Source organism: Kogia breviceps, chromosome 13, assembly GCF_026419965.1.
Source record: "Kogia breviceps isolate mKogBre1 chromosome 13, mKogBre1 haplotype 1, whole genome shotgun sequence".
Lineage (NCBI taxonomy): Eukaryota > Metazoa > Chordata > Mammalia > Artiodactyla > Physeteridae > Kogia > Kogia breviceps.
In genome coordinates, this window is record NC_081322.1 from 84605062 (window position 1) to 84629079 (window position 24018).

General features: G+C 46.8%; 2 protein-coding genes across 2 annotated transcripts in view; one reads left to right on the plus strand and one right to left on the minus strand.

Annotated features, from left to right (window-relative positions):
• Nucleotides 1-9836, plus strand: part of SLC22A3 (solute carrier family 22 member 3) — an 80687-nt gene extending 70851 nt beyond the window's left edge. Inside the window, exons 9-11 of the mRNA XM_059083520.2 lie at nucleotides 525-637; nucleotides 3887-3986; nucleotides 8426-9836. Coding sequence (XP_058939503.1) covers nucleotides 525-637; nucleotides 3887-3986; nucleotides 8426-8486 — 274 coding nt within the window. The 3' untranslated portion in view covers nucleotides 8487-9836. The remainder of the gene's footprint in view (nucleotides 1-524; nucleotides 638-3886; nucleotides 3987-8425) is intronic.
• A 735-nt stretch (nucleotides 9837-10571) lies between these two features.
• Nucleotides 10572-24018, minus strand: part of PLG (plasminogen) — a 44148-nt gene continuing 30701 nt past the window's right edge. The window contains exons 13-19 of the mRNA XM_059083513.2: nucleotides 23839-23932; nucleotides 19998-20118; nucleotides 17960-18040; nucleotides 17327-17467; nucleotides 15410-15516; nucleotides 11869-12014; nucleotides 10572-10990 (exon numbers count right to left, since the gene is read on the minus strand). Of these exons, the coding sequence (XP_058939496.1) occupies nucleotides 10829-10990; nucleotides 11869-12014; nucleotides 15410-15516; nucleotides 17327-17467; nucleotides 17960-18040; nucleotides 19998-20118; nucleotides 23839-23932 (852 nt within the window). The 3' untranslated portion in view covers nucleotides 10572-10828. The remainder of the gene's footprint in view (nucleotides 10991-11868; nucleotides 12015-15409; nucleotides 15517-17326; nucleotides 17468-17959; nucleotides 18041-19997; nucleotides 20119-23838; nucleotides 23933-24018) is intronic.

Genomic DNA, 24018 nt, shown 5'->3' on the forward strand with positions numbered 1-24018 from the left:
GTGGAAAGGCACTAGACTTGAAACCAGAACATCTGGGTAGCGTGCTTGCGTCACGGGTTACATCTTCCTTCATCCGCAGCGCTCTGCGTAAAGGCTACAGCCTCTGTTCTGACCACACCCCACGGCCGATTCTTGAAGAACAAAATGAAACAACGGGCATAGCTAGTGCCAACTGCCCTCCTTTCTTGGGGGGATAGTCCCGAGCACACCCTACTGCCAATCTAGGGTGCCAAGGAGACACATAAGTGCCGCGGAGCAGGCTGGGTGGTGAGCCGCTGTTGGAAGATTGATTTCCACCGATACTGTAGACCCGCCCCCGCCCCCAACTAGCCTCACTGTGACTCAGCTTTTACCCAGACGTGAACTGGTGCAGGTTGGAAATGATTCGCTTAGGGTATGAGAGAGTAGAAGTTTTCAGAGTTAAAAACTAGAGAAGTGGGAAATATTGTTACAATTTCTCTATTACTTAGGTATCTGAAAACGTTACGTATCTCGAATTTATTTAAATCCCTTTTGTTCTGCAGAAGCTTTGGAGTTTCGCTCTGCTCGGGTTTATGTGATTTTGGGGGGGTCGTTGCCCCGTTCCTGCTCTTCCGCTTAGCGGCCGTTTGGCTAGAACTACCTCTTATCGTCTTTGGTAAGTTCTCGCTTTATATCCTATTCTTAAATGCTCTCGCCCACATTTTCACATTAATAGAACCTGAAATGATCATCAGGCTTGATACCAATTATAACCACTTGCTCTTTTTATAACAGCTGTTTCCGTTTTGAGGAACCACAATGAAATGTGGACCCTACACCATTTAAGTTTACTTTACATTAAGGGTTGCTATAAAAAAGTGTTCAGTTTAGCTTTCTTTGTTGAGGTTCTGAGTTAAAATCAAATATTATGAAACTTTTTTATAATATTGTGGAACATAATCAATAATTTCCCAAATAGGACCAAATAATAGGACCTTCTGTATGTTTAAAAACAAGCCTAAAAACAAATTGTATTGTGAAATGCTCCATGTCTCTCAATATTGTATCTGCATGTGCTTTGATGCTAAGCACGCCATGCCAAAAGATCAGAGGACACAGAAGCCCTTGCATACACGTACCATAACCTCTTCGATGCCCCTCAACTTCATACCCTCCTTCCTACCTTCCATCTTCATGAAACCCATGAAGGGATAGAACCATAGCATAGGGAGGGCCCGTAGGGTAATTCAGGCCGGTGCATCTCCAGTGCTACTTCAGCCTTTCTGCCCAGACCTCATACCCTCCTCAGCAAGAGAGGATGCCGGCTGGCCCCTTGCTCACCTATCTTTCCTCCACCTCCACTTCCTTACTCCCAGTAGAGAAGGGTTTTCGCCCATCGCTCAGCAATTTAAGCTCCAGTGAAAACACTGCGTCTGTGAGGGCGTACATCCGGAGGAACGCAGGAGCCCTTCAGCTGCGCTAGGGACCGTAAAGTCGGCTTCTCATCGCTGACACCAGTGATTCCATAAAAGATCATTTCAAACTATTTCATGGGATCTGATAAAGAAGCTCAGCATTGATTCTGGGCCGGCCTGAAAAAGCAAAGAGAGGCGGCCTCTGTGCAACCAAGACAGAGCCACCTGGCAGCCCAGTCCGTCAAGGTCGGGGCTTGCCTGCGAGCCCGGCTGGCGGAGCTGGGCGCTGGTGCCGCAGGGCAGGCCCTTGCTTCGCAGGGTCTGGCCGGGGAGGGAGCCGCCTTTGCAAACAGCCAGTCACGAGAGGGTGTGATAAATAAGGGTGCCACGAGAGCACATCGCAAGGATCACCAGCCCCCGAGGAGTCGGGGGGAGAGAGCCAGGGAGCAAGGAGGCCGTGTGGAGGCTGAATAGGAGTGATCCACGTGAGAGGTGTGGGCTGGTGCTCTAGGCAGTGGGAAGGCCTAGAGCAAGAGGAAGTTCAAGGACAGAGTGCGGTGTGTAAGTTGGGGCCTGAAGAGAGATGAAGCTGGGGCCGGACCGTGGACGGTCTTCTCGGATGTGCAGAGGGTCCGCCCTTTATCCAAAGGGCAGAGTTTCAAGCCGGGGTCAGCAGTGTCAGGTGTGCATTTTAGAGACGTGACTCTGATGGCAGAGATGCCAGTGCGTTAGAGGGGGACAATGCTAGTGGTGAGACGATTCAAAGAACGTTGGTATAATCAGGCCAGAGATTTCATCAGGACCGGGTCCAGGGCGATGGCACTGCGCGTGTTGAGGAGTGGATGGGCCCAAAAAAATACATTGGAGGTTGAATTGGCCAAAGGGGGTGATTGACGGGGCAGGGACCAGAGGGACCAGGGAGCTGGGCGGCCGGCCTCCGGGCTGGCAGAGCCGTGGGTGGCGGGGCCAGCCCTAGTTCAGCGAATGTCAGAGGGGCCCATGTGCAGGAGGACGCGGAGGGTACTGTTCGGGCTGTTTGTGGCATGAGGTGCCTCTAAGAAGTCCAGGTGGAAATGGTGAGAGGCCAGTCGGTTTGATGAGCTGAGTCTGGAGCCGGGTGGCCTTATGATGAAGGTTTGGAAGCCATCTGGATGTAGATAACCACTGAAACCATGGGGGGGTGATCGAAACCCCCTCTACAGGGAACAGGACAGAGTGAGAGGAAAGAGGGGGGCCCAGGACGGAACGCCGAGGAGCGACAAAGCATCCAGCGTAAGCACAGGGAGAGGGGCCAGCCAGGGGACGAGAAGGGATGCAAAAGCAGCAGGAGGGAAACCGGGAGCGCGTGGGGCAGGGAGGCCAGGGGACGGCGGGTGGGGTCACCGGCCGCCAGAGCCGCCACGAGGCCAGGCAGCGGAGACGAGAAGCGGGGCGTGGCAGCGACTGGCGAGCTGGCTGCAGCGGGGCCGGAGGAGACACTGAGCGGAGCCAGGTCCGAGCAGGTGGAGGTGCGAGATGACGCTGGCCCGCCAAGGTCCGCTGTCCGGTTTTCGAGAATGTCTGAGCCAGTTTAAACACATCCATCGTTAAAAATTGAATATATAAAGTAGATTAAAAACAGAGGTGATCGATACGCACACCTCATCAGCTCCCGGTTCATTGGGTTTTGCCGCGTCTGTCGCCGAGGCTGGCGCGTCCGCTGTCGTCCCCAGAGCCTCCCTCGCGACGTCACCCTGCTGGTCTGGATCACCCGCATCCACGGTGGGCGTATTCACACCACGGACACGGGCAGATGCTGCCGCAAGGCAGGACTTTGTCTTCTGGGGAGCTGGTGGTTAGACATTTCCCAGCACAGCGCTGGGATATGAAGATGTGCAGAAAATAGGAGAGGACGGTGTTTCAAGAACTGCAGTTCCAAAGAACGGCAGGAGGGAGGATGGTGAGGTTGAGAGAAGGCTCTTTAAAGAGGAGAGGTTTGAACACGTCTCAAGGCGTCCGCCGATGGGTTAGAGGTGCCGGAGGGATTAGAGGTGCCGGAGGGAGAAGATGAATCACTGCAGTGCGGAGCCCGCAGAGACTCCAGCAGATGCCCTCGGGCAGATGTGGGCACAAGTCTTGGGTGTCACGTGGTGGAAGGAGGAGGGGGAGGGGCAGGGTGCAGTGAAAGGATGCTGAGGGAGTCCTCACTGGTGGCTTCTATTTTCCCTGTGAAGTGGGAGGTGAGGGCTTCTCGGAGTGTTTGGCACTTGGTAGGTCCTCAGTAAATTGTGAAATGAGTGAATGAGTGGATGGATGCCAAGAGCACAGGAGCGATGGAACTGTCTAGAGTTTGAGGAAGGCCGAGAACCTGTGCAATCGTGACAGAGGAACGCCGGGCAGGGTGACCAGAGGGCCGCCGCGGGGCAGGGTGGGTCCAGCTAGCGAGCACAGCGGCTTCCAGAATGAGCCGGGGGCCACGAGGGGGCGGCTGGGCATTGCCGGTACCGTAACGCCTTTCTCCTGTTCGACAGGCGTCCTGGCATCTGTGTGTGGTGCTCTTGTGATGCTTTTGCCTGAAACCAAGGGCATTGCCTTGCCAGAAACAGTGGATGATGTAGAAAAACTTGGCAGGTACGGTACAAAATTCAGCACATCCTAATTAAAAGCAGCATTTCAAACCCACTGGGAAAGGACGGTGCTAAGAAAATTGAATATCCAGGGGGGAAACTATAATATTAAATCTCTGTCTTACATCTTAAGCAAAAAATTCAAAGTAGATTTAAAAGGTTAATGTAAAGCAAATCTGTAAAAGAATGTGTTTTATTTTTTAAATGTGGTTATGAAGAGGGAAACATTTCCAAATAAGGTGTTAAAACTCAGAAGGAATCTAAAGGAAACAGACTGATGATTGGACAAAGTATAAATAATTTAAATGTGCATCAATAGGCAACCGATGTTGAAAATGATAATCTGTCTATAAAAGAATTGAGATATATCTATATGGAAAGACATGGAGGGATTTTCAAGATGGATTACAAAGTGAAAAGTCACAGAACAATGTGTCATAGTATTTATTAAAAAATGAAACCAAGAGTAATCCCTCACTCTAGCTAGATGGGAAAATAAATGATAGTCAGGTGATGATAGAAGAATGATAGATCGGTAGATAGATAGATGAATGATAAGTGATACACAGACAGACAGAAAGAAGATAGGAGAAGGACAGTGACAAAGAGACTGAATTTGGGAAAAGGGTGTCTAAATGGTGTACAGGGAAAGTTAATATCCAACCAACATATGAATATGAAATATGTTTTTGTTATATCAAGAAAAATCCACAGTACACATATTCTAATCTCCTCTGACATCGTCCATAATAAAAAGATAGGAAGAGAGAAATATGAATATGAGAATGCATAGGAAAAGATCTAGAATGATAAAATATACCCTCTGGGGATAGAAGTGGTTTGGGAAGAGGCGTGTGGAAGGGAGGACATTACTTTTATACCCCATAGACTTCTGAATTGTTTGATTTTTTTTATGTTTTTAATTACAACTCATGGTCTTGTATCATTTGTGAATTTTATTTTTTTTAAATTTTTTAAATTTTCTGGCTGCACCGCGTGGCATGTGGGATCTTAGTTCCCTGACCAGGGATCAAACCTGTGTCCCCTGCATTGGAAGCGTGGAGTCTTAACCACTGAACCGCCAGGGAAGTCCTCATTTGTGAATTAAAAAATAATAATTTAACAGCTAATTTTATGTATTTATTTTAAATTTATTTTTGGTTGCATTGGGTCTTCATAGCTGGGCACGGGCTCTCTCTAGCTGTAGTGAGCGGAGCTGCTCTTCGTTGTGGTGCGTGGGCTTCTCATTGTGGTGGCTTCTCTTTTTGCGGAGCACAGGCTTGTAGGCACGCGGGCTCGGTAGTTGTGGCTCACGGGCTTAGTTGCTCCACTAACCTAAAAGCTCCAGGAACTCTTAGTTCCTGGACCAGGGATCGAACCTGTGTCCCCTGCATTAGCAGGCAGATTCTTAACCACTGCACCACCAGGGAAGTTCCTAACAGTTAATTTTAAAAATAAAAATCAGTCTTCTTCTAAACAGTGACCTAGAAATTTAGAGTATGGATCTCTAAATTTGTTAAAAGTGTATCAAAAGTATTTATGACAAGACTGATATCTTAGTAACCTCACGGCAGTTTTATTCTTCACCTGACAGGCTGGGAAGAGAGTAGAAACTGACAGTTTTTAGGTCCTTATGTACGTGATCAGTGGTTTCATATAGGTCATTTCATTTAACACTCAAAGTGATTGTGTGCAATACACGTTCTTATCCTTACTTTTTTGTATACTAGGAAATCTATGCTCAGAAAGACTTCACAACTTTTACATGCTAGTACTGGGATTGATATTGTCCAGTGTACAGGTATGACTCTTGTTTTGCGTAGTTTTATTATCTTATGCTGTATCCTACTTGATTATGAGTATTTTAATAACAAGAATCACCTGGTAGGATTGGAAATTTCTCTCTTCATATCCTCTTTTAATGAGGTCCCATCCCCCTCCCCAGAGATAGGCAACCATTGCTCAGAAGTATTTTAACCAGACCTTTAAAACCTATACAGTGATTTCATCGTCCTGTTTCTTGATGCTATTTTGAAAAATAAGATTGACGAATCATCTCAGAACTTCCCTAAGAAAGGCTTATCAGTGTAATCAAACCCAAACCACCAGCTAACTTCTAACAGGACCGGCCAGTCAGAGGGCAGGTGGACATTCGTCCCATGAAGTAACCCAATCAGATTCTTGTGCTTGTTTGTAAGTAAACTGATAGGTAATGGCTTATTCCTCAACCAAAGCTCTACCTATGTTTTACCCTAAAACAATGCAACGTGAAGTCTGAGGTGAGGTGGGAAATTCTCTTTAAGACATTGCTATTTTATAAACCAAAATTAAGTTAAGAATTTTATAAAAGGAGGGACTTCCCTGGTGGTCCAGTAGTTATGAATCTGCCTTCAAATGCAGGGGACTCACGTTCGATCCCTGATTGGGGAACTAAGATCCCACGTGCCACAGGGCAACTAAGCCTGCACGCCACAACTACTGAGCCCCTGTGCCACAACTAGAGAGAAGCCCGTGCGCCACAATGAAAGATCCCGAGTGCTGCAACTAAGACCTGACGCAGCCATAAATAAACAGACAAACAAATAAATAAATATTTTTTTAAAAAGGAAATTTATAAAAGGTATCAAAACTGTCCTCTTGGGCTTCCCTGGTGGCGCAGAGGTTGAGAGTCCGCCTGCCGATGCAGGGGACGCGGGTTCGTGCCCCGGTCCGGGAGGATCCCACGTGCCGCCGAGAGGCTGGGCCCGTGAGCCGTGGCCGCCGAGCCTGCACGTCTGGAGCCTGTGCTCCGCAATGGGAGAGGCCACAATGGTGAGAGGCCCGCGTGCCACAAAAAAAAACCCCCCAAAACAAAAAACCTGTCCTCTTGAGTGTTACATCATGGGAAGACTTGCTTCATCCTGAAAGGATAAACATGCTGTTAGCTGTGTCATCACAGACAGTCGTTTGGTTTGTATGAGGGTCTGGGGGCCAGACCAGGGTGGGCGGTGTCCAACCCTGTCACCCCAGTTGCAGCCATGCCAAAAGACCAAAGGAAAGGAGACTATTTAAGCTTAGATAAAGCAGGGGAAATGGTGAGAAAGGAAATAGGATTATCTTCAAATAAGATAGCCAGACTTTAAGGGCAACTTCTCATGGGCTGACGTGCCCTGCAGGATCTGTCCAGGGCTGGGGTACGCATTCGAGCATCCTGACCAGGATTATAGGGTCAAAAGTAAGACGTTCAGCGCTGACTGTTGGTGGCACAGCTGGGAATGTGTCATGGGAGTTTTACGGCGTCTGACTCTCAGTGGCGCAGAGTTCTTTTCCTGCACGTCTGCTGCCCTCTCTCGTGATGCCTCTGTGCCAACCCTGCAGCGACAGGGACCGCACGCTTCTTTTTGACTCGGCCCCGTTCGCTGCTGCTCATTTACATCGTGAGCGCGATGGATCCCCAAACCAGTCAGGGCTCAGATTTTCAAACTCATCAGGGAAAAGTGGAGGAAGAGGGAGTGATTTGAGATCACGACTCTTTGGCCAATTCAATCATATTAAAAATAGAGTTAAGGGCTTCCCTGGTGGCGCTAGCGGTTGGGAGTCCGCCTGCCGATGCAGGGGACGCGGGTTCGTGCCCCGGTCCGGGAAGATCCCACGTGCCGCGGAGCGGCTGGGCCCGTGAGCCGTGGCCGCTGAGCCTGCGCGTCCGGAGCCTGTGCTCCGCAACGGGAGAGGCCACAGCAGTGAGAGGCCCGCGTACCGCAAAAAAAAAAAAAAAAAAAAAAAAAAGAATTAAACAACTGGAAGAGGTGGAGTTTTGGAGGCAAGAAGGCCATCTCCATGGTGTGCAGGGAAAATTAATATCCAAGCAGTACATACACAGGAAGAATTAGTCCAACAAAAATTCAACTTACATGAATTTTTGTCTAACTTTTTTCTGTGTTTGTAAATTTTCATCATTAAAAAATTGGGTAAATTAATTAATTATGCCTAGTCCCTACCCTTGAAAAAACATCTAATAAAAGTCTGATCTATCGTTTTACAAGTTAAGCACATTGATTGCATTCTATAATCACTTACTCAGGAACAAAAACCACTTAGCCCCAAGTTGCGGAAACCTGTTAGCATTTTCCCTTCTACAACAGCACTTAGTCATTCTCTCATTTCCGCTTTCTTTTGTTCACATCAGCAGCTCATTTCCAAACCATCTGTTACGGAGTAGAAATTCATAAAGGATGTATGTGTGCTATAGTGCTAATTAACCCCTGCCTAGGGGCTGAGAGCAGGTAAGAAATGACTTGGAGACAGTTAATTTTGTTCCCTTTGAGTTGGGTTTTTATGAGCAGTTACGCATGAGTGTATTCGATCAAAACCAACTATGAAATTGAGTAGTAACAGAAAGACTTCCTTCTCACTAGTTGTATAATCTTTTATAAGGACTTTCTCTTTTCTCCTTTGTTTTGTTAGTCCACATCCCTTTAAATGTGGCAGGAAAAAGAAAACTCAAGTTTCGAGCTCTCACATTTGAGGCTCCTGCCAAAGATGCAAGGAAAGAGCTATTCAGGCCGGTCCCCCCAAGGAACTGACGTGCCTTGCAGAGACGTGTGTGTGTCCACTTCAGCTGTGCAGCTCCAAGTGTTTTTAATACTTTACAAAGACATTCAGACTATCCAGAGTATTTTTATACAGTGTCGGATGAATCAAGTCTCATCGTGCTGTCAAAGTTTCTGGGAACATGTGATATGTGACAGGTTTAGCCAAGAGCCTGTTGTGTGCACAGCTCCTCCTGAGGTTTTTTCTCACGCTGGGGTAGTGTCTCTGCCTCTGGGTTACAGAGACAAGAGAAGTCCCACCCAGTTCTCATGACGGTTCCATCAAGAATGCAAGATGTGCAAACCAAGGATCTGGGGAAAGTGTACAGAAATGGGTTAATCAAATCTGATCAAGACATTGAGGTTCTGAACTGACGGTTCTGAAGATTCCAGGGAAGATGAAGATTTGGGAATCTTGTCAATGCAGAGACTGAATCGAAGGACCTCGGGCCACCTGGCTCTGAGCCTTTGCTGTCTCTTCTCACCTTGAGCCCCTTAAGCTCCCGGAGCATCTAGGGTTGCAGGCACTTTTAGGCCTTGTTCCAGAAATAAGAACAAATCTGCTGTACAATTCAAGGATTTGACTCTATTATTTATAGAATCAGATTTGGTCATGCGATGATTCAGGATAATTGTGGTCCTCCTTTAGTGGACACCTAGAGCCACATTTTCAGTTTTTTACTGATGAAACCCATGGACTATGCTTTCATGGGTCTTAAGATTTTAATCATACAGGGATATTTATCTTATATGTGTGAGTTCAGCTCTATGATGATGCTTTGGTCAAGAGTGAAAAATACGGACAAATCTCATTCAATCTTGACACTTTTGACTCGTCTTGGGAAGAAGCTTACATTTTAGTTTGAAAGAAAGGTGAGTTATATCCACGCTTAAAAGAATTAGCAGAAGTTTATATTGTACATGACTTTACAGGTACTAATAAGGGATTTGATCTTTCTTTTTTGTTACTGAGACTTTTTGAAATGTGGAGTTTAAATACAAATATTCTGTCTTTATGATGTTCTGCTTTATATGTTACATTTGTTATATTTTCAGATTCAGTATGTACCTTATGCAGAATTGTTTAATGAATTATTTTGGGTGGACAGGTAAAATGGGAGCCAAAGGGAAATCTTGCCAGTGACGACGAAAATTTCTATGTGAACACGTGACGATATGTACGGTGTACGTGCTAATTGTAAAATAAGTTTTTAATCCTTAAAGCACATCAGAATTGAATATGAATATTTTATTTTTCAATGAAATAAACACAGTTCTTGAAGGGTGTAATGCTGCATTTACCCTTTATTCATACACCCTTGCATTTCTCTTTGCTGCGACACGACTGTTGCTTCTTGATACTATCACCCTGGAATTGTATTTTCAGTTGACATTTGGGTTCTGATAACAATAAAAAAAATTAACTTGTCAAGAAAAATCACTTGTCATCCTTTCTCTTCTTTCTGAACATGTGTCACTGTACAACACTCCTCCCATGTGACAAAGTATACTACATATCCAGGCAGCCAATTACTGATGGAAATGAAATGGTCCACCTTCAATATATGTTCGTTGCTCCTTTCCAAGCTCTTGGCACCATTCCTAGACTCATATGTGACCCAGAATACCGTTCAGACTCTTAGCTGGTCTTGTGTTACGACACTTCCATTGCCCGATTTACTTCTCAGAATACAGCTGTCAGCCCAGGGTCTCCTGTGCTGGGCTAGAGTCAAGCTGTCAGTCACAGATTTCATTCCCGAGAACAGAATTTGCTCTCGTGACTCCCCATACATGCTGCAGCTTTGAAAACATTCATCCCAGAGCCCAAAATAAAGACATTTAAGATGTGTGACAAGGTAAATATATAGGTGACTTACTAGGACTTCTCTATTGATCTTACAGGCTTCTTGTTCCTCTATTCCTTATGAGAAAGAACAAAATCACTCAGGTCCGTAAGAGTTACATCATTTACAATTGGTAGGATGAACGAAGAACATGAAGACAGTGAAAATCAAAAAATTAAGTCAAAGGAAGTACAGAGTTTATTTTCAACAAATGTCACAGCTGTATTGCCTCATTATTACAGAATCCAGCAGTCCAGGGACACGAACAAGTCATCCACAACAATACAAAAAAATGTTGAGGTCTGGCAGTAGCTGGTAGCTAAGTACAGTGTCCAACTTAGTTTGATTACTGTCAATTATTTCTGAGCTTGCTGAATTCCCTACCCGTGTTCCAGCTTCAGATCCGTTGATGTTTCACTCTGTCTCCCGTCTGATTAATTCTTTCTCATTATTTCTTCAATCCAAGTAACAAACTTTGAAACACGAACATACACACCAGGCTTATTGGGGCGTGCACAGCCCAGACCCCATGAAGTGACTCCTTGTAAAATGTATTTGTCCTTCTCAAAGCAAACCAGGGGTCCTCCACTGTCACCCTACACAGAGGGAGGGAAAGAGCCATGAGAGGATTAAGCTTCCTTCCTTTTAGTATCGGATGTCATCCTTCTGTTACCCAAATGTAAGTTCTTCCCAGTATTTGAACATCCCTTTCCAATCAGAAAGGAACTTAGTAACATAGTATTTGAACATCTGCTGTGCTTCGGTACTAGGCAAGGTACGTTTAAGGAAACCGTACCATTTAGTGTTTCCCGGGGGAGAAAAGAAATCCCTTGTGAAAACTGTATTCATCCCTTCAAGACTTGGGGTTTCTCTTAGGGAGGGTAAACCCAAGAACAATTTTTTTAATTATTATTTTTATGTCTGCGGTACGCGGGCCTCTCACTGCCGTGGCCTCTCCCGTTGCGGAGCACAGGCTCCGGACACGCAGGCCCAGCGGCCACGGCTCACGGGCCCAGCTGCTCCGCAGCACGTGGGATCTTCCCGGACTGGGGCACGAACCCGCGCCCCCTGCATCGGCAGGCGGACTCTCAACCACTGCGCCACCAGGGAAGCCCAAGAACAATCTTAAAGGAGGTGTGGGAGGGTCTTTGTCTTCTACCAACCTCCCTTCCCTACCAGGAAGGCCACGTCCCGAGTCCCACCCGAGAGCCCCCTCCCAGAGGCGTAGGGGCTGTTGCCGTGATGGTGCTTAACTATTCCCTTACAACCAGTGTGGAACTCAAGGCCCAAGAAATCACCCTAGATGACCTGAATCAGCCTTCAGAGACACGCTTAAAAGGTTTCTGGGCAACATTTAGACTGTGGCCTTCGATTGACAAATCCTTCTCAAATTTGCTGCTTTGGGGCTGAAATGTCTAAGGGGCCAAAAGAGGCCAACACACGATGAATTTTGATCTCTTTAGTCTTTTGTTACCTGGCAACTGTCAGCACCTCCAGCCAGATGCCCCGCACACAGCTCTGTGGGTTTGACTCTCCCATTCAGATACTCAAAGCGATTGCACACCTTGTTTTCAATCACAGGCAGCCGGGCTTCCTTGAGCAAGCCAGCACCGAAAGTGCCTGTGTTGAAAAAGATGAAACGCACGGTGACTGGATCGAAAACGTGTCTGCAAGGAAGCTTCCAGAACGACACAGCAGCAATCATAGATCTCATGTTCATCCGTGAGGTTGGATGAAACAAGAAGTCAGTTCCCGGTACTACTAGAACTCTTTCTTTTTTCTTTTTGACCCTTGAAAGTATAAACACTATATAAGATTTCATGTCCCCAAGACCTAGACTTAATTAATCTGGGCTTCTTTATGGGACTTTGAGGTTGGTTTGTGTTGTTATTTTTTGGATTCTTTTTTTAAAAACTATAAAGAAATTTACTTTTGATGTATAAAGAGAGATCGAGAAATACTAGTGCTACTATTTTCATATATTCCCTTCCAGGATTTTTATATGCTTCTTTTAGTACTTGTATCATATTGCACATTTTTTCCACACAAAGTTATATCATAAGGACTTTCATACACCTACAATCTGTATAATTAGTATTTTAGTGGGGAGTGACTGCTTAATGGCTTGGGGATTTCCTTGCGGGGTGAGGCAGGTGTTCTGTAAAGCGTGGGGACGGTTGCACACGTTGTGCAGGTGCTAAATGCCACAGAATTGTACTCTTCAAGGTAGTTTAAAAAGTAAATTTTATGTTACATATATTTTACCACAGTATTTTAGGAAAAGAACAACTGTCATTTACTGAGAATTAACTTTGTCAGGCACAAGCTCATTATGTGGTGTAGCTCATTTAATCCTTCAAACAGTCCGATCACCTAGGCACTTTTGTCGTTCCTATCGTACAGTTAAGGAAACTGAGGCTTAGGAAGGGTGTGTAGCTTGCCCGAGATCAGCCAGCAAGTATGGCGGAGCTGGGATTTGAACTTGGGTCTGCAGCATCATTCGCCCAAATTCTTCACCACCACGTTCATGGGCTACAGCAGCTGCTCTCAACGTAGCACGTCTTTGTTCCTACAGGTTATTCATATTCCTTAGTATTTTCTTTAAGTCTAAGTTCTGAGGGATTATATAGACATATTTATGGTTCCCAATATCTTTGCCAAATATTTTCTAAACAGGTGTGACAGTGTAAAATGTCACGAGAAAAAAAGCACCACACAACAACCTTCTGAGCGTGTGGTGTCTTAACAGTTTTCAAATATTTGCTAATGTGATGGGTGGACATTGTCTTAATTTATTCCCTAATTTACATTCCTTTTCCGATTAGGGACGGTAAAGATTCTTTGGTGTGCTTGTTTTCCTCACTGTATTTTTTTCTTTGTGAGAAAAACTGCTTTTTTTTTTTACTTTGGCAAATGGAACTAGAACCCGTGCACAATCACAAGAAGAGATGATGTTTTCCAGATGGGCCCACCTAGGTACGTCTCAGCATTTTCACAAATAATCCAGTTTTCCAATTTTGCAATCCCATCTTTCATGAGTTTTGCAAAATCTTTGCGTTGCCAGCATGGAACAGCCAAGAAATAAGGTACTACTTCTTCTCCAAAGACTTTTAATGAAATTGGAAAATTGTCTTGAGTTCAGAAAACTTACACTGGAGTTGACAGGAGCTCCTAAGAGGACCACCGTTTGGAAAGAAGAGGCGAGTCCCAGCCCTGGGCAGGCAGAGCCACTGAGGACGGAAGTGCTGACCACAGAAGCACTGGGTAGCGGATGCATTTTCTGAACTGAGTGGATACGCAGAGGGTGCGGCCTTCTCAGACATGTTTGCTGAAACTTAATTTAACCGAGTGTCCTGCTCTTACCTCCGCTTTCTGAGCAAGACAGGCACCCGGAGGCTAGGAACGAATCCACTGCTAATTGACCAGACGCCTTTGTGGTCTGTGCAGAGGTGCTGCCATCGTGTGGCCACAGGAGAGATGGCGTTTCTGAGGGCCTGAGGCTGCGGGTGACCTAGGGACCTGATGGGGCGGTAGGGACGTCGAAGCGGGTCCGTGAAAGGACCCAGCGATTGCTGATGAGAGGCTGACATGAATGACCCCCTCGACATCAACCCTTGCCTTGCTTTGGAATACGGAAGTCAGGGAAAGTCTGGAGACTCAAGGGGAGAATTCTGACCTCACCCAGAGAGGCTGAGAGCACTGATTGATCTCATGTCATTATTGACATGTAGAAAACTGATAAACAGACCTGACTCATGTTTTGTGACTCCTGATCCAATGATACACTGAGAATCATTTTCTCTAGTTAGACATTCAGACGAGGCCTGGAGAGACAGGGGAACGCAGTGCGGGGGGAGAGTTAGAAAAGTGTGGGTGCTGGGTGAGACAGAAGAAACAGTGAGTGGGCTCGGGGGGTCTGGCAGGCCTGGGTTCCGTCGGGGCTCAGCTACACACAGGCTATGTGGTATTTATGGCTGACAGTGACAGTGGGGATGGGGGGGGAGGGTTGGGGGCCGACCGTGACGGCTGTGGGTGGTGATAATGATGATCTTGAGACGGTGAGGGCGACGGTGTCCATGGTGACGGCGGTGGTGGCCGTATAACAGGCACAGGAGCTGCTAACATACCCTCTCCAGAGCACTGAGCTCTTCATATGCACTATCTTAATCCTCACAATGACCTCATAGGGTAGCGTAGAGGAGGAAACTAAGGCTAACAGGTAGAACGTAACTTGAAAACACGGATTTTATGGAAGAGGGCTGAGATGCCAAATGAGGTAAGGTGACTTGGCCCGTTTGCCCGGCGGGTGGCAGAGCCAGAACTATTTTCCAGGGCTCCTTGCTCCGACCAATGCTTCTGAGAAAGTGAGGCAGAGATCTAGGACATTCTTATAATGTTCCTAGGCCCCAGTCTGAAGGAGATAATAATAATTTTTATTATAAAACAATGCAGGGCATACTGCAAAGAGAAGACGGGATTCCCAAAATACAGTGCCGCTGCTGAGCCAGGGTCCTGCGTAAACGCTCCCTCTCTCACCCTCACCCCGTCAACCAATACCAAATACCATCCTAGAGTTGGGACCTTTCTTTCTTTCCCCTGCTGTCCGCCTGCCCTACCCCCAACAACGTCTCCACACAGAGCCAGGCAAGTGGGTATTGGGGGAGACTAGTTTAACTCTAATTTTTGTTGTTGATTTGCACCGTGTTTGGGAACTCCGTGTGCTTAATCCACATGAACGACAATCTAACACCCTTAATTTGTAGCTTGTGTCCAAACGCTACTTACCTGGGGACACATTATTAACCTTGGATTTCGGGGGAAATCCAAGGAAACACTGCCCTTCCCCTCATCCATGTCCCTTGATGACTGATTATAGAGACGGAGGAGGGTGTCCAGACAAAGTCAGGAAGGCAGTGGACCTCACTCACTGACAGACATCGGTACACGTGCTCATTTTCTCATGTAGGTTGCAGGTCAGAACCAGTTCACCGTGTGAGCCACGGAATTCATCTTACCTTGGGTTTCTCCCCAGCCAGTGATGTAACATACTGTCCGGTCCGCAACCACATAATTCGGGGATGGCAGACAAGCTGGGATCACCTTTTTGGTGATGATGGCAGGGCTGGAAGGAAAACATCAGAAGTTACTTTTGACTGCCCTGCCGTTGGTCTGTCGGTGACAAGATCCCACCTGCCCCAGAGCCCCAGAACGCGCCGAGCTGGTATTTCTTCCTTGCTCCGCTGATACAGCGCAATGTAGAAAACAGCTTTTCATCTCACATTTGCCTGTAGTGTCTTATGAGTCAAAAAAAAAAAAAAAAAAAAATAGAACATTTTGTTTCAAAGGCACCAGTTGTGGACAAGAAACCAGAGGTGGGAACAGAGATGAGGATGAGTTTTAATGTCTATTCTTGCACGACGGGGATTTTATGCCAGGTGTCCACTTCTAGGTGGAGCGAAGAGGGCTTCAGTCGGTAGGAGGACCGTCCAGCTGAACTCCAATCGCGGGCCTTGAATAATAGCGAGCGCCTCGCGCCGCTGGGAGCAAGCTGGCCCATCTTTGGGTCCTCAGATTCCTCACCATGTTACAACACCGCGGCTCCAAGAATCCAATATAATGCAAGATACCCAATAAAAGAGGATTCGAAGTCAGGACCTTGCGTAAGCAAAGTAGTGTTGTTTTCCAAAAGCTTTCACATTAGAATTCCAGAGAATCAGATATCAGAACTCTGATTTTTAGACTTGATTCTATTTTAGTAAGTTCAGGAGGAAAACCCGTTGAAGATGAGAAAGGCCTGATTCTGATTGAGTCATCCTGGCCTTCAACTTTGAAGCAGACACACCCTGTCAGAGTCCCCAGGATAGACCTCGCGTCTCACGTGGAGTGGGTCACGGTACCCACTGTATAGGTTCCCCCCGTGGAACGCCAACGCCGGAGACTCTTGGGGTTTGGGGGGGCCTGGGAGTGGGTACCCGAAAGCTCAAGCGCATCAGTCTACCAGAGAACACATCCAGAACCCCAGGTGTCCTAAATTGCTTGTTTCGGGGGTCAGAGCTCTCCTGACGGCCCCAGGGAACCATAGAGAAAAGAGAATCAGCTCCTTTTGTAGGCTAAGCCAAGAAGGCCCTTTCTTTCCTTGCCAGAGTGTCCAAATACCCCAGGGAGCCACACTCCCCGGTTCGCTGACCCAGAAAACTAGTGAAGTGTCTCTGTCCAGACCCCGCGAGCCCCACTCAGACTCTGGACCACTGTCCTCTGGAGCCCATCGTGCACGGCTGATGGGCTCTGCATGCCTTGCGGAGAGCCCCGAACGTGACTCTTCTCAAAATAGCTGCCTGTTTATTTAGCTGTCTCCCTTGTGACCCGTTTCCAAATACTGCTAACTTTAAATGACGTTAACAAATCTGCGATTTTGTCAGCCTCCATAAAACACCCGTTTCAACAGGAAACATAAAACCAGAGACAGGAAGGAGAATTTGCACTTGTGAGGGTGTGTGTTTACATTGCCTTTTATAAAGCGCTTCGCAATATACGTCATCCCATTTGATTCCCCCCAAGATATTATCACGTTGAAAAGAGAGCGTGAACCTGGAAGAACTGAATCGTTCTCTGATTATGAATGTATATTAGCTGACTGGGGAACATTAAGTGAGAGACTTGGAGGGCTAACCTCTACCTCATGTCTCCACTCACTCTTTTTCCGCAAGAGGAAACCGTGTCCTGGTGCCTTTGTCGTGACCACGGCTGGGAAGAGGCCGGCGGGGCTGAGCCCAGGTTTTCTCACTTGAAGGTCGGTGCCTGTCCCAAAGCCCCGCGCCTTTGGGGTCCTAGACGGGGCTGCCCACACCCGACTCTGTTACTGCTCATAAGACCCCAGCGCGGAGCAAACGTGCTCACTGCTCACAGGGTGAAAGTCACGGGCGAGCCACTACCTGCTCAGCTTGAGCAAGGCGATGTCTGCTCGATTGGGCTCCAGGAACAGCTTGGCCACTTGGATGTCCTGGACACTGTCTTCGACGGCGGTCTCTCGGTGTGCGCCCAGGATGACCCTGTATGACGCCGGCCCTGAGAAGCTAGAGGAGACGGCGACGTTAGGAGCCACATCTGGGCCAGCCCTTCAGCGGGTGCCCTTCTGAGCCACAGACACTGCGTCTTCTCCCCGCTAGGCCACCTACAATCAGAGACCTCTGAGTGGCAAGAGACAAGTTCACGGTTTACCTGAACCTGGCTGATAAGGGATGTTCTCGGGGCTGCTTCTGGCCTGACCACAGAGGAAGAATGACACCAACCCCGAAGTTGGCGCAGGACAGATAGGGGTCTGTCGTCTTCGTTTCTCTCTAGAAACACCTCCTCCTCTCTCGTCCAATGGCCCTGGCAATTCTGCCTCAGGCCCTTCTCCTCCACCCCCTGGCCCCCAGTGTCACTGCCATGAAAGGAAGGAGGGGAGGAAGGGTGGGGGGACATGGAAGGGGAGAGGGGAGGAGAAAAGATGAAGGAAAGGGGACAGGGGGAGGCGGAAATCTTTAAGAGAAGCGAGTCTTTGTGTCGGGGTCCCCTAAACATACCTGTCCAGGCAGTGGGCGGCAGTCAGCACCCAGTCTGGGGATATTAAAGTGCCTCCACAGAAGTGGCTTCTAGTAGGAAATCTAGAAGGAAAATGTGCCAGGATTTTAGTTCAAACCTGATGATTTATTCTACAGAAAGCCCGGAAGTAGCGCTCACTCTGTTGTGATATCGCTGACGTTCCCAAAGGACGAGGTGACCAGCCCGCCATCGGGATGGTGGGAGCTTCGAGTTGGGCTCCTGTGGTGGGCTCTCAGGAGGTCACTACACCACTCTGGAAGGTGGCTGGCACGCAGGCGAGGCCCAGCAAAGCCACACGACTCCAACAGGAGGTCCACACCCATGGCCTTCACCCTTTGGCCCCGGACTCCAGCTCCTTGAGGTCTCTTTCACTTCTTTTTGACAAGATCTATGCAAGACCCGATGAGTCATTCTTCAGGGAACCAAATGGGATCCTGGGTAGCCGTGATTCACGGGCAACTGCTAATTTTACCCGAGGAAGTTCGCTCTGGGGGGAAGGTCCCCGAAATCATTGACTTTATAGGACTGCTTAGGCACGGGGTCGCTCATAAAATTTGTGTGAGCCTCTCTGAAGCCCATCATAATGAAAGGGACACAAATCGTAAGTGAATAACCAGCAAGGCAATTATCAATCTGGAAATGACCACAGCACATCTTGGGAAAGAGAGAAGATGAGATACGTGAAAGGTGAAGTCTCTGTATCTCAAGCAGTTACTAAATGATAAGACAAATAAAAGAAAAGCCAACTCAACCAGGGAATGAAATAGACTATCTTCCTTCATCGACAGCATCTCACAAGCGAAAAGAAGGCAGACCGCTGAGCCCAGCGATTGGGCACATGCGCACTGGTGCAACGCCAACAAGCTGGCCAGCATGTTTCCCGCGTGCGCTTTGGATGAGACGCCCAGCAAAACGGACTTATTAAAGGCGAGCGCCACTGAAAGATAACCTGAACCTTCTGGGCCACGTAGGATGGGGACTGATCACTCTTCAAGGCGATCCTGAGCCACCCTTCACTGAAGAAGATGCGTTTTGCAAATGGGTGAGCACCCTTTGATTAAATTCAGTAGTTCACAAAACTGTGGAAGGAAGGAAGGAAAGAAAGAAAAAAAGAAGAAGAGACTCTGTATCTGTGATATATTATAGATAATTTAATCTTTACCCTCCCCCTCCAGGTGTCCCATTTCTAAAAATATCCCTTTCTCTTCATTTTACAAAGTAACAGTGGGTATCTATCTAAAACCTCAAGGCATTTTCCATACTTTTTCAGCAATATTGGAACTTAGTGTAAATTGCTACATTTATCAATTTTGATGATAGCTGTCCAGATCAAAAAAATAAAGGTTCTAATTCTGACTATTTTCAAACTGAAGAACATAGAAAAGAATATAACAGAAAAAGAAGCAGACTCACAGATACAGAGAACAAACTAGTGGTTACCAGTGGGGAGAGGGAAGCAGGGAGGGGCTATATAGTCATGGGGAGTAAGAGGTTCAAACTACTGGGTATAAAATAAGCTACAAGAACATATTGTGCTACACGGGGAATAGAGCCAATATTTTATAATAACTATAAATGGAGTATATAACCTTTAAAAATGGTGAATCGCTATATTGTACAACTGTAACATATTGTACAGCAACTATACCTCAACTAAAAAACATAGAAACATTTTTTATAGTTTTCCTTACTCCTTTGCAGAACTTAGAGTCAGGTACTGTTACTGAGGGTATGTGGATTTAGTGTGAATGAAGAAAGGTTTTCCAGGCTTCCCTCGTGGAGCAGTGGTTGAGAGTCCGCCTGCCGATGCAGGGGGCGCGGGTTCGTGCCCCGGTCCGGGAGGATCCCACGTGCTGCAGAGCGGCTGGGCCCGTGAGCCGTGGCCGCTGCGCCTGCGCGTCCGGAGCCTGTGCTCCGCCACGGGAGAGGCCACAACAGTGAGAGGCCCGCGTACCGCAGAAAGGTTTTTCAAGGAGTACACAGGAGGATGCAATACAGTGTTTCTGGAAATGGTGTTACCTTTTTCGAAGGCTGACTTGCCAGGGCCAGGAGTGTGGGATGGCCACGCAGCCACCTACAACCCTTCCGGGACACTTCTTCGGCTCCACCTGGGGCTTTCCACAATCAAACGAAGAGGAAGCTGTGGCACAAAGTGGGGAAAATTTGCATTTGAAGACGTGAAAGAGAGCAACTCATGATAAATTCATGGCTCGTGGCCGAAGCACTGAATTTTTCACATCCCAAAGCCCAAACTAAATAGTAAAATCATAAACATCTTTCGGAATATTTCTTCGAAGTTTCAAAAGTGGGGGGGGTGTCAACAACATTTTCTTCTCCTTTCAAGAAAATATAAGTACTTTTTTTTTTTTTTTTTTTTTTTTTTTACTGCTTTCTTAAGGAAGTGTTTAAATACATTGGGAAGAGTTAGGCCTTAGAATGAGAGCTTTTGAGAGAGGAGCTTGACTGTCACAAATTGCTACTCTGACTTGATGTGATATAATCTAGAGAGTGAATCTGTCACCAGCATCATCTGAACTATGTACAGTTTGCTGAAAACCATAATTGTCATCCCCATTGAAAGGCACTAAGAGTATTTTTAAAATGTGAATCTGTGTGTGTGTGTGTGTGTGTGTGTGTGTGTGTGTGTGTGTGTGTGTGTGTAGCAAGGATAACAATCCTCAACTGGAATAATGCCTTCTCTCAGCCACTTTGGGGACGACTGCCCCAGGGAGCCTCCCGAGACGAGCCCAGTGCCACGGAGATGACTTTCATCCACTTGCCTTTCTCTCTGTGCATTCTCCCACCTGCTTTCTCTCTGCCCCTGGCCTGCAGGGCTCCTGGAGACTAGGGTTAGTGCTCCGTCTCTGGGTGGTGCCACTTACTAATGTCTAGAACAGTTCAGGGGCTACACAAGGTATTCATAAAGGGCTTCTCTGTTGTCTGGAGCCCTTTACGGTCCTCAAAAATAGAAGCACAAATCATTGTTAATAATAATATTACGAGGAGAAATTTTTTGCTCTTCATCAACCAAGAGATTCTATCCTCTAGTGAATCTGGAACCTGAATTTTCCAAATACCTTTCCAATTGTCTTGGCCTATTCTGAGAATCTATATACAGAAGTTTTTGGTTTTTGTTTTTTTCTAAAGAAGCATGCAACATAATGAAATCCTACTATCTAACACTGACCTTAATTTCTCTTACTGTGTCTTACACAGAATAGACTTACAGAAATGGACTAAGAAAAGAATAACTACAGATATTATGGTACCCTGGTCTTAGTATTCAAAACAAAACTGAAGTTCTATTTATTTTTAATTACTTGTTATTTGTACTGTTAGTGTCGGTGGAATTGAAATGAGTTGTTAAAACCAATTAACAAAAATTTACAATTTAAAATAAATGAATATAAATAAATAAAATTATGTTTAAAACGGGCATCTTTCAATTCTTGAAGTTAATATTAAAGAGAAAAACAACACAATCCCTTGATAAACTTGAGAAGTAGAATACTGGGCTGAACAGAATATAGTTCTGATTTCAAATTGTTTTCCTTCTGCTATCACTTATGTGCAGTTTGCATGGTGCCATTGTTTTAATAACACAGAATATTTACACACATTTTTCAGGTGAGTTGCTTAAAGAAGTTTACGCGTAGCCTAAAAAGTTAATCAGTGTTACTTTTTCATTTTAAAGATGTTTTCCATGTGAATTACAGACAATGTGAAGTTTGGAAATTTTAAGGCAAATTGCTATTAGGAAATTTCTCACTTAAATAAAGGAAATCCAAAATCTCCCCGGAATAAGCAATAAAAGTCTTTTTTAAAAAACAGAGAAAATGAAAATAACTTAAAAAATCAAAGCCATACTTCAAAGAGATTTCATATTCTGAAAAATCTGAATAAATGTATCGAAAGCCATACAAGCACACACACACAAAGTACCCTTCACCTGGGATCGTCGCCCTTTTAAGCACCGACCTGACATGTTGGAGGAACTGTGATTTGAGGTTTCGTTCATTTATTTGAATACATATTTGCTGAATTTACTCATTCAGCAAATATGTATTCAGATATATAGACGTAGTGCCTGGCGTGTACTAGGCATTGGTCTAAGCACTAGAAAGAAGGAAACAGCTGAGGTCTGTCATCTTTACCTTCTGATGGGTGGGTATGTAAAACGATGTTACACTGGAAGATTCAACAGAGGCCCCAAAGACGCCTGGGGACGTGTAAGGTAAACCTCCATCTGCAGACTTCAAGGCAAATAGCCTCTTCTACAATGCTGGTCCCCTTACCCAAGTCAAGGATGGAGAAGAATCAGGTTCTCAGAGATGGAAGAAAGAAGAAAGGATGGAGAGAGGGCCGTTCCAGAGGGCTGTGAGGTCCCCGCTTCCTCATGATGTGGGCACGGTATCAGACCACGTGGTCTGATCTTGAGACATCTTTCCCGCGGAAGGATACCCAGGCCTGCCTCACACTTGAGAAGCTGATAGCGTCTGGTGGTGACTGAGGGCCGCCCCTGGGGCGTTTCTGTGCTTCCCTTCAGTGGGAATCAGGGGTGCACGAATCGCAGGCACAGCTGTAGGGGCCGGGGCGGGGCTGTCAAGCTATACACGTTAACGGCAATCGTGCGCCATAGGCAGCCTGCCGAGGAGAGCGAGTCCGCGCGGTAAGAGGCAGTGGGGTACCAGGAGGCTGGAGGGTGGGAGGGAGGAGCGCTAAGGGAGGCGCCAAGCCCGCCAGGGACTCTCAGATGGGGGCCCCCGAGAGCTTGTGCAGAGCAAACACGCGGGAGAACGAGTCGGCTATAAATCCCCCTGAGTCCGGACACAGGGACGCAAGGGCGGCAACCGAGGAGAATCCGTCCTGTCACCCTGACCTCTCCCTCCTCCCCCTGCTCTACCCGCCAGTGGCCCAAGATCGAAGCCCGGCAGTGTGGCTCCGGTGCTCTCCACCCCTTCCCCAGATTGCATCTGCGGACGCGGACTTCGGTGGCTTCGCAGCAGCAACTTCTCTGCTCCGGCCTGTCCCCCCACGTGGCAGACACAAGCGGATGCCATAAACTGTGCAAAGGAGAAGTCCAGGCTGATTAGTTGCAAAGATGGGTCAGCGGAAAGCAAAATAGGGTCCAGATCGAAGTGGTTTACATTGTTCTCCAGACCTATCTATGGATTTGTTACCTCTATCTATCTATCTATCTATGGATTTGTTACTCCAGACTTTTCAGAACTAACGTCAACTCCCCTTTCGCTGATCCAAGCTTCTCGCTCCCTAGAAAAGCCTCAGAGAAATGAGGAAAGAACCCAGCAAGCTTCCTCTGAGTTATCTGGCTAATGCATGGCTAACACGTAGTCATCTTAGGATAAAGAAAGTTGGGGCTTCGTAAAAAGCTGTGTTATTTTTCACTGAATTCTTAGGATGACGGTTTATAGGTTTACAATATATGTTGTACGTTTAGCAGTTTCCTGCTGTTTGCACTTCCTTTCTTTCTTCTCAGTTGCTGACAGAGAGAGTTTCCTATCTGGGTGACTCCGAATTTGTATTTCATGCCTCCCACCCCAGACCCTGGGGAGTTCAGTGGAACCGTCTGGAGGCTGATTAGATCACCTCTGAACTTGCTCTTTTGGAGGATTTTGCATCTATTTTATTTACGGAGTCAGAGGAGGGGGCGGTGCCTAACCAAAGGGGCCACGAGTAGGACAGATTCAAGAGGCCCAGGATGAAAAGAGGGCTCCCAAGCAGAGGGGACCCTCTCTCTAGCCCAGAAGCGCTCAGCCCAACTCTTGTCTTGCAGATCTAAGACCAGGTGATGCTGCATTTATTTAGAAGTCACTTCCTTCCGAAAAAGAAAGAAGCTTACCACACTGAGGGACATCACAGTAGTCAAACAGTTTCCTTGGATTTGTCGTGTAGCACCAGGGACCGTTGACATCTCCGTCGGGGTTACGGCAGTACTGGAAAAAGAGTCAGGCACACAGGGCGTGGCGGACACCGGGGCGGGGGAGGGCAGAGGCTGTCACAGGAGGCACAGACACTGGTT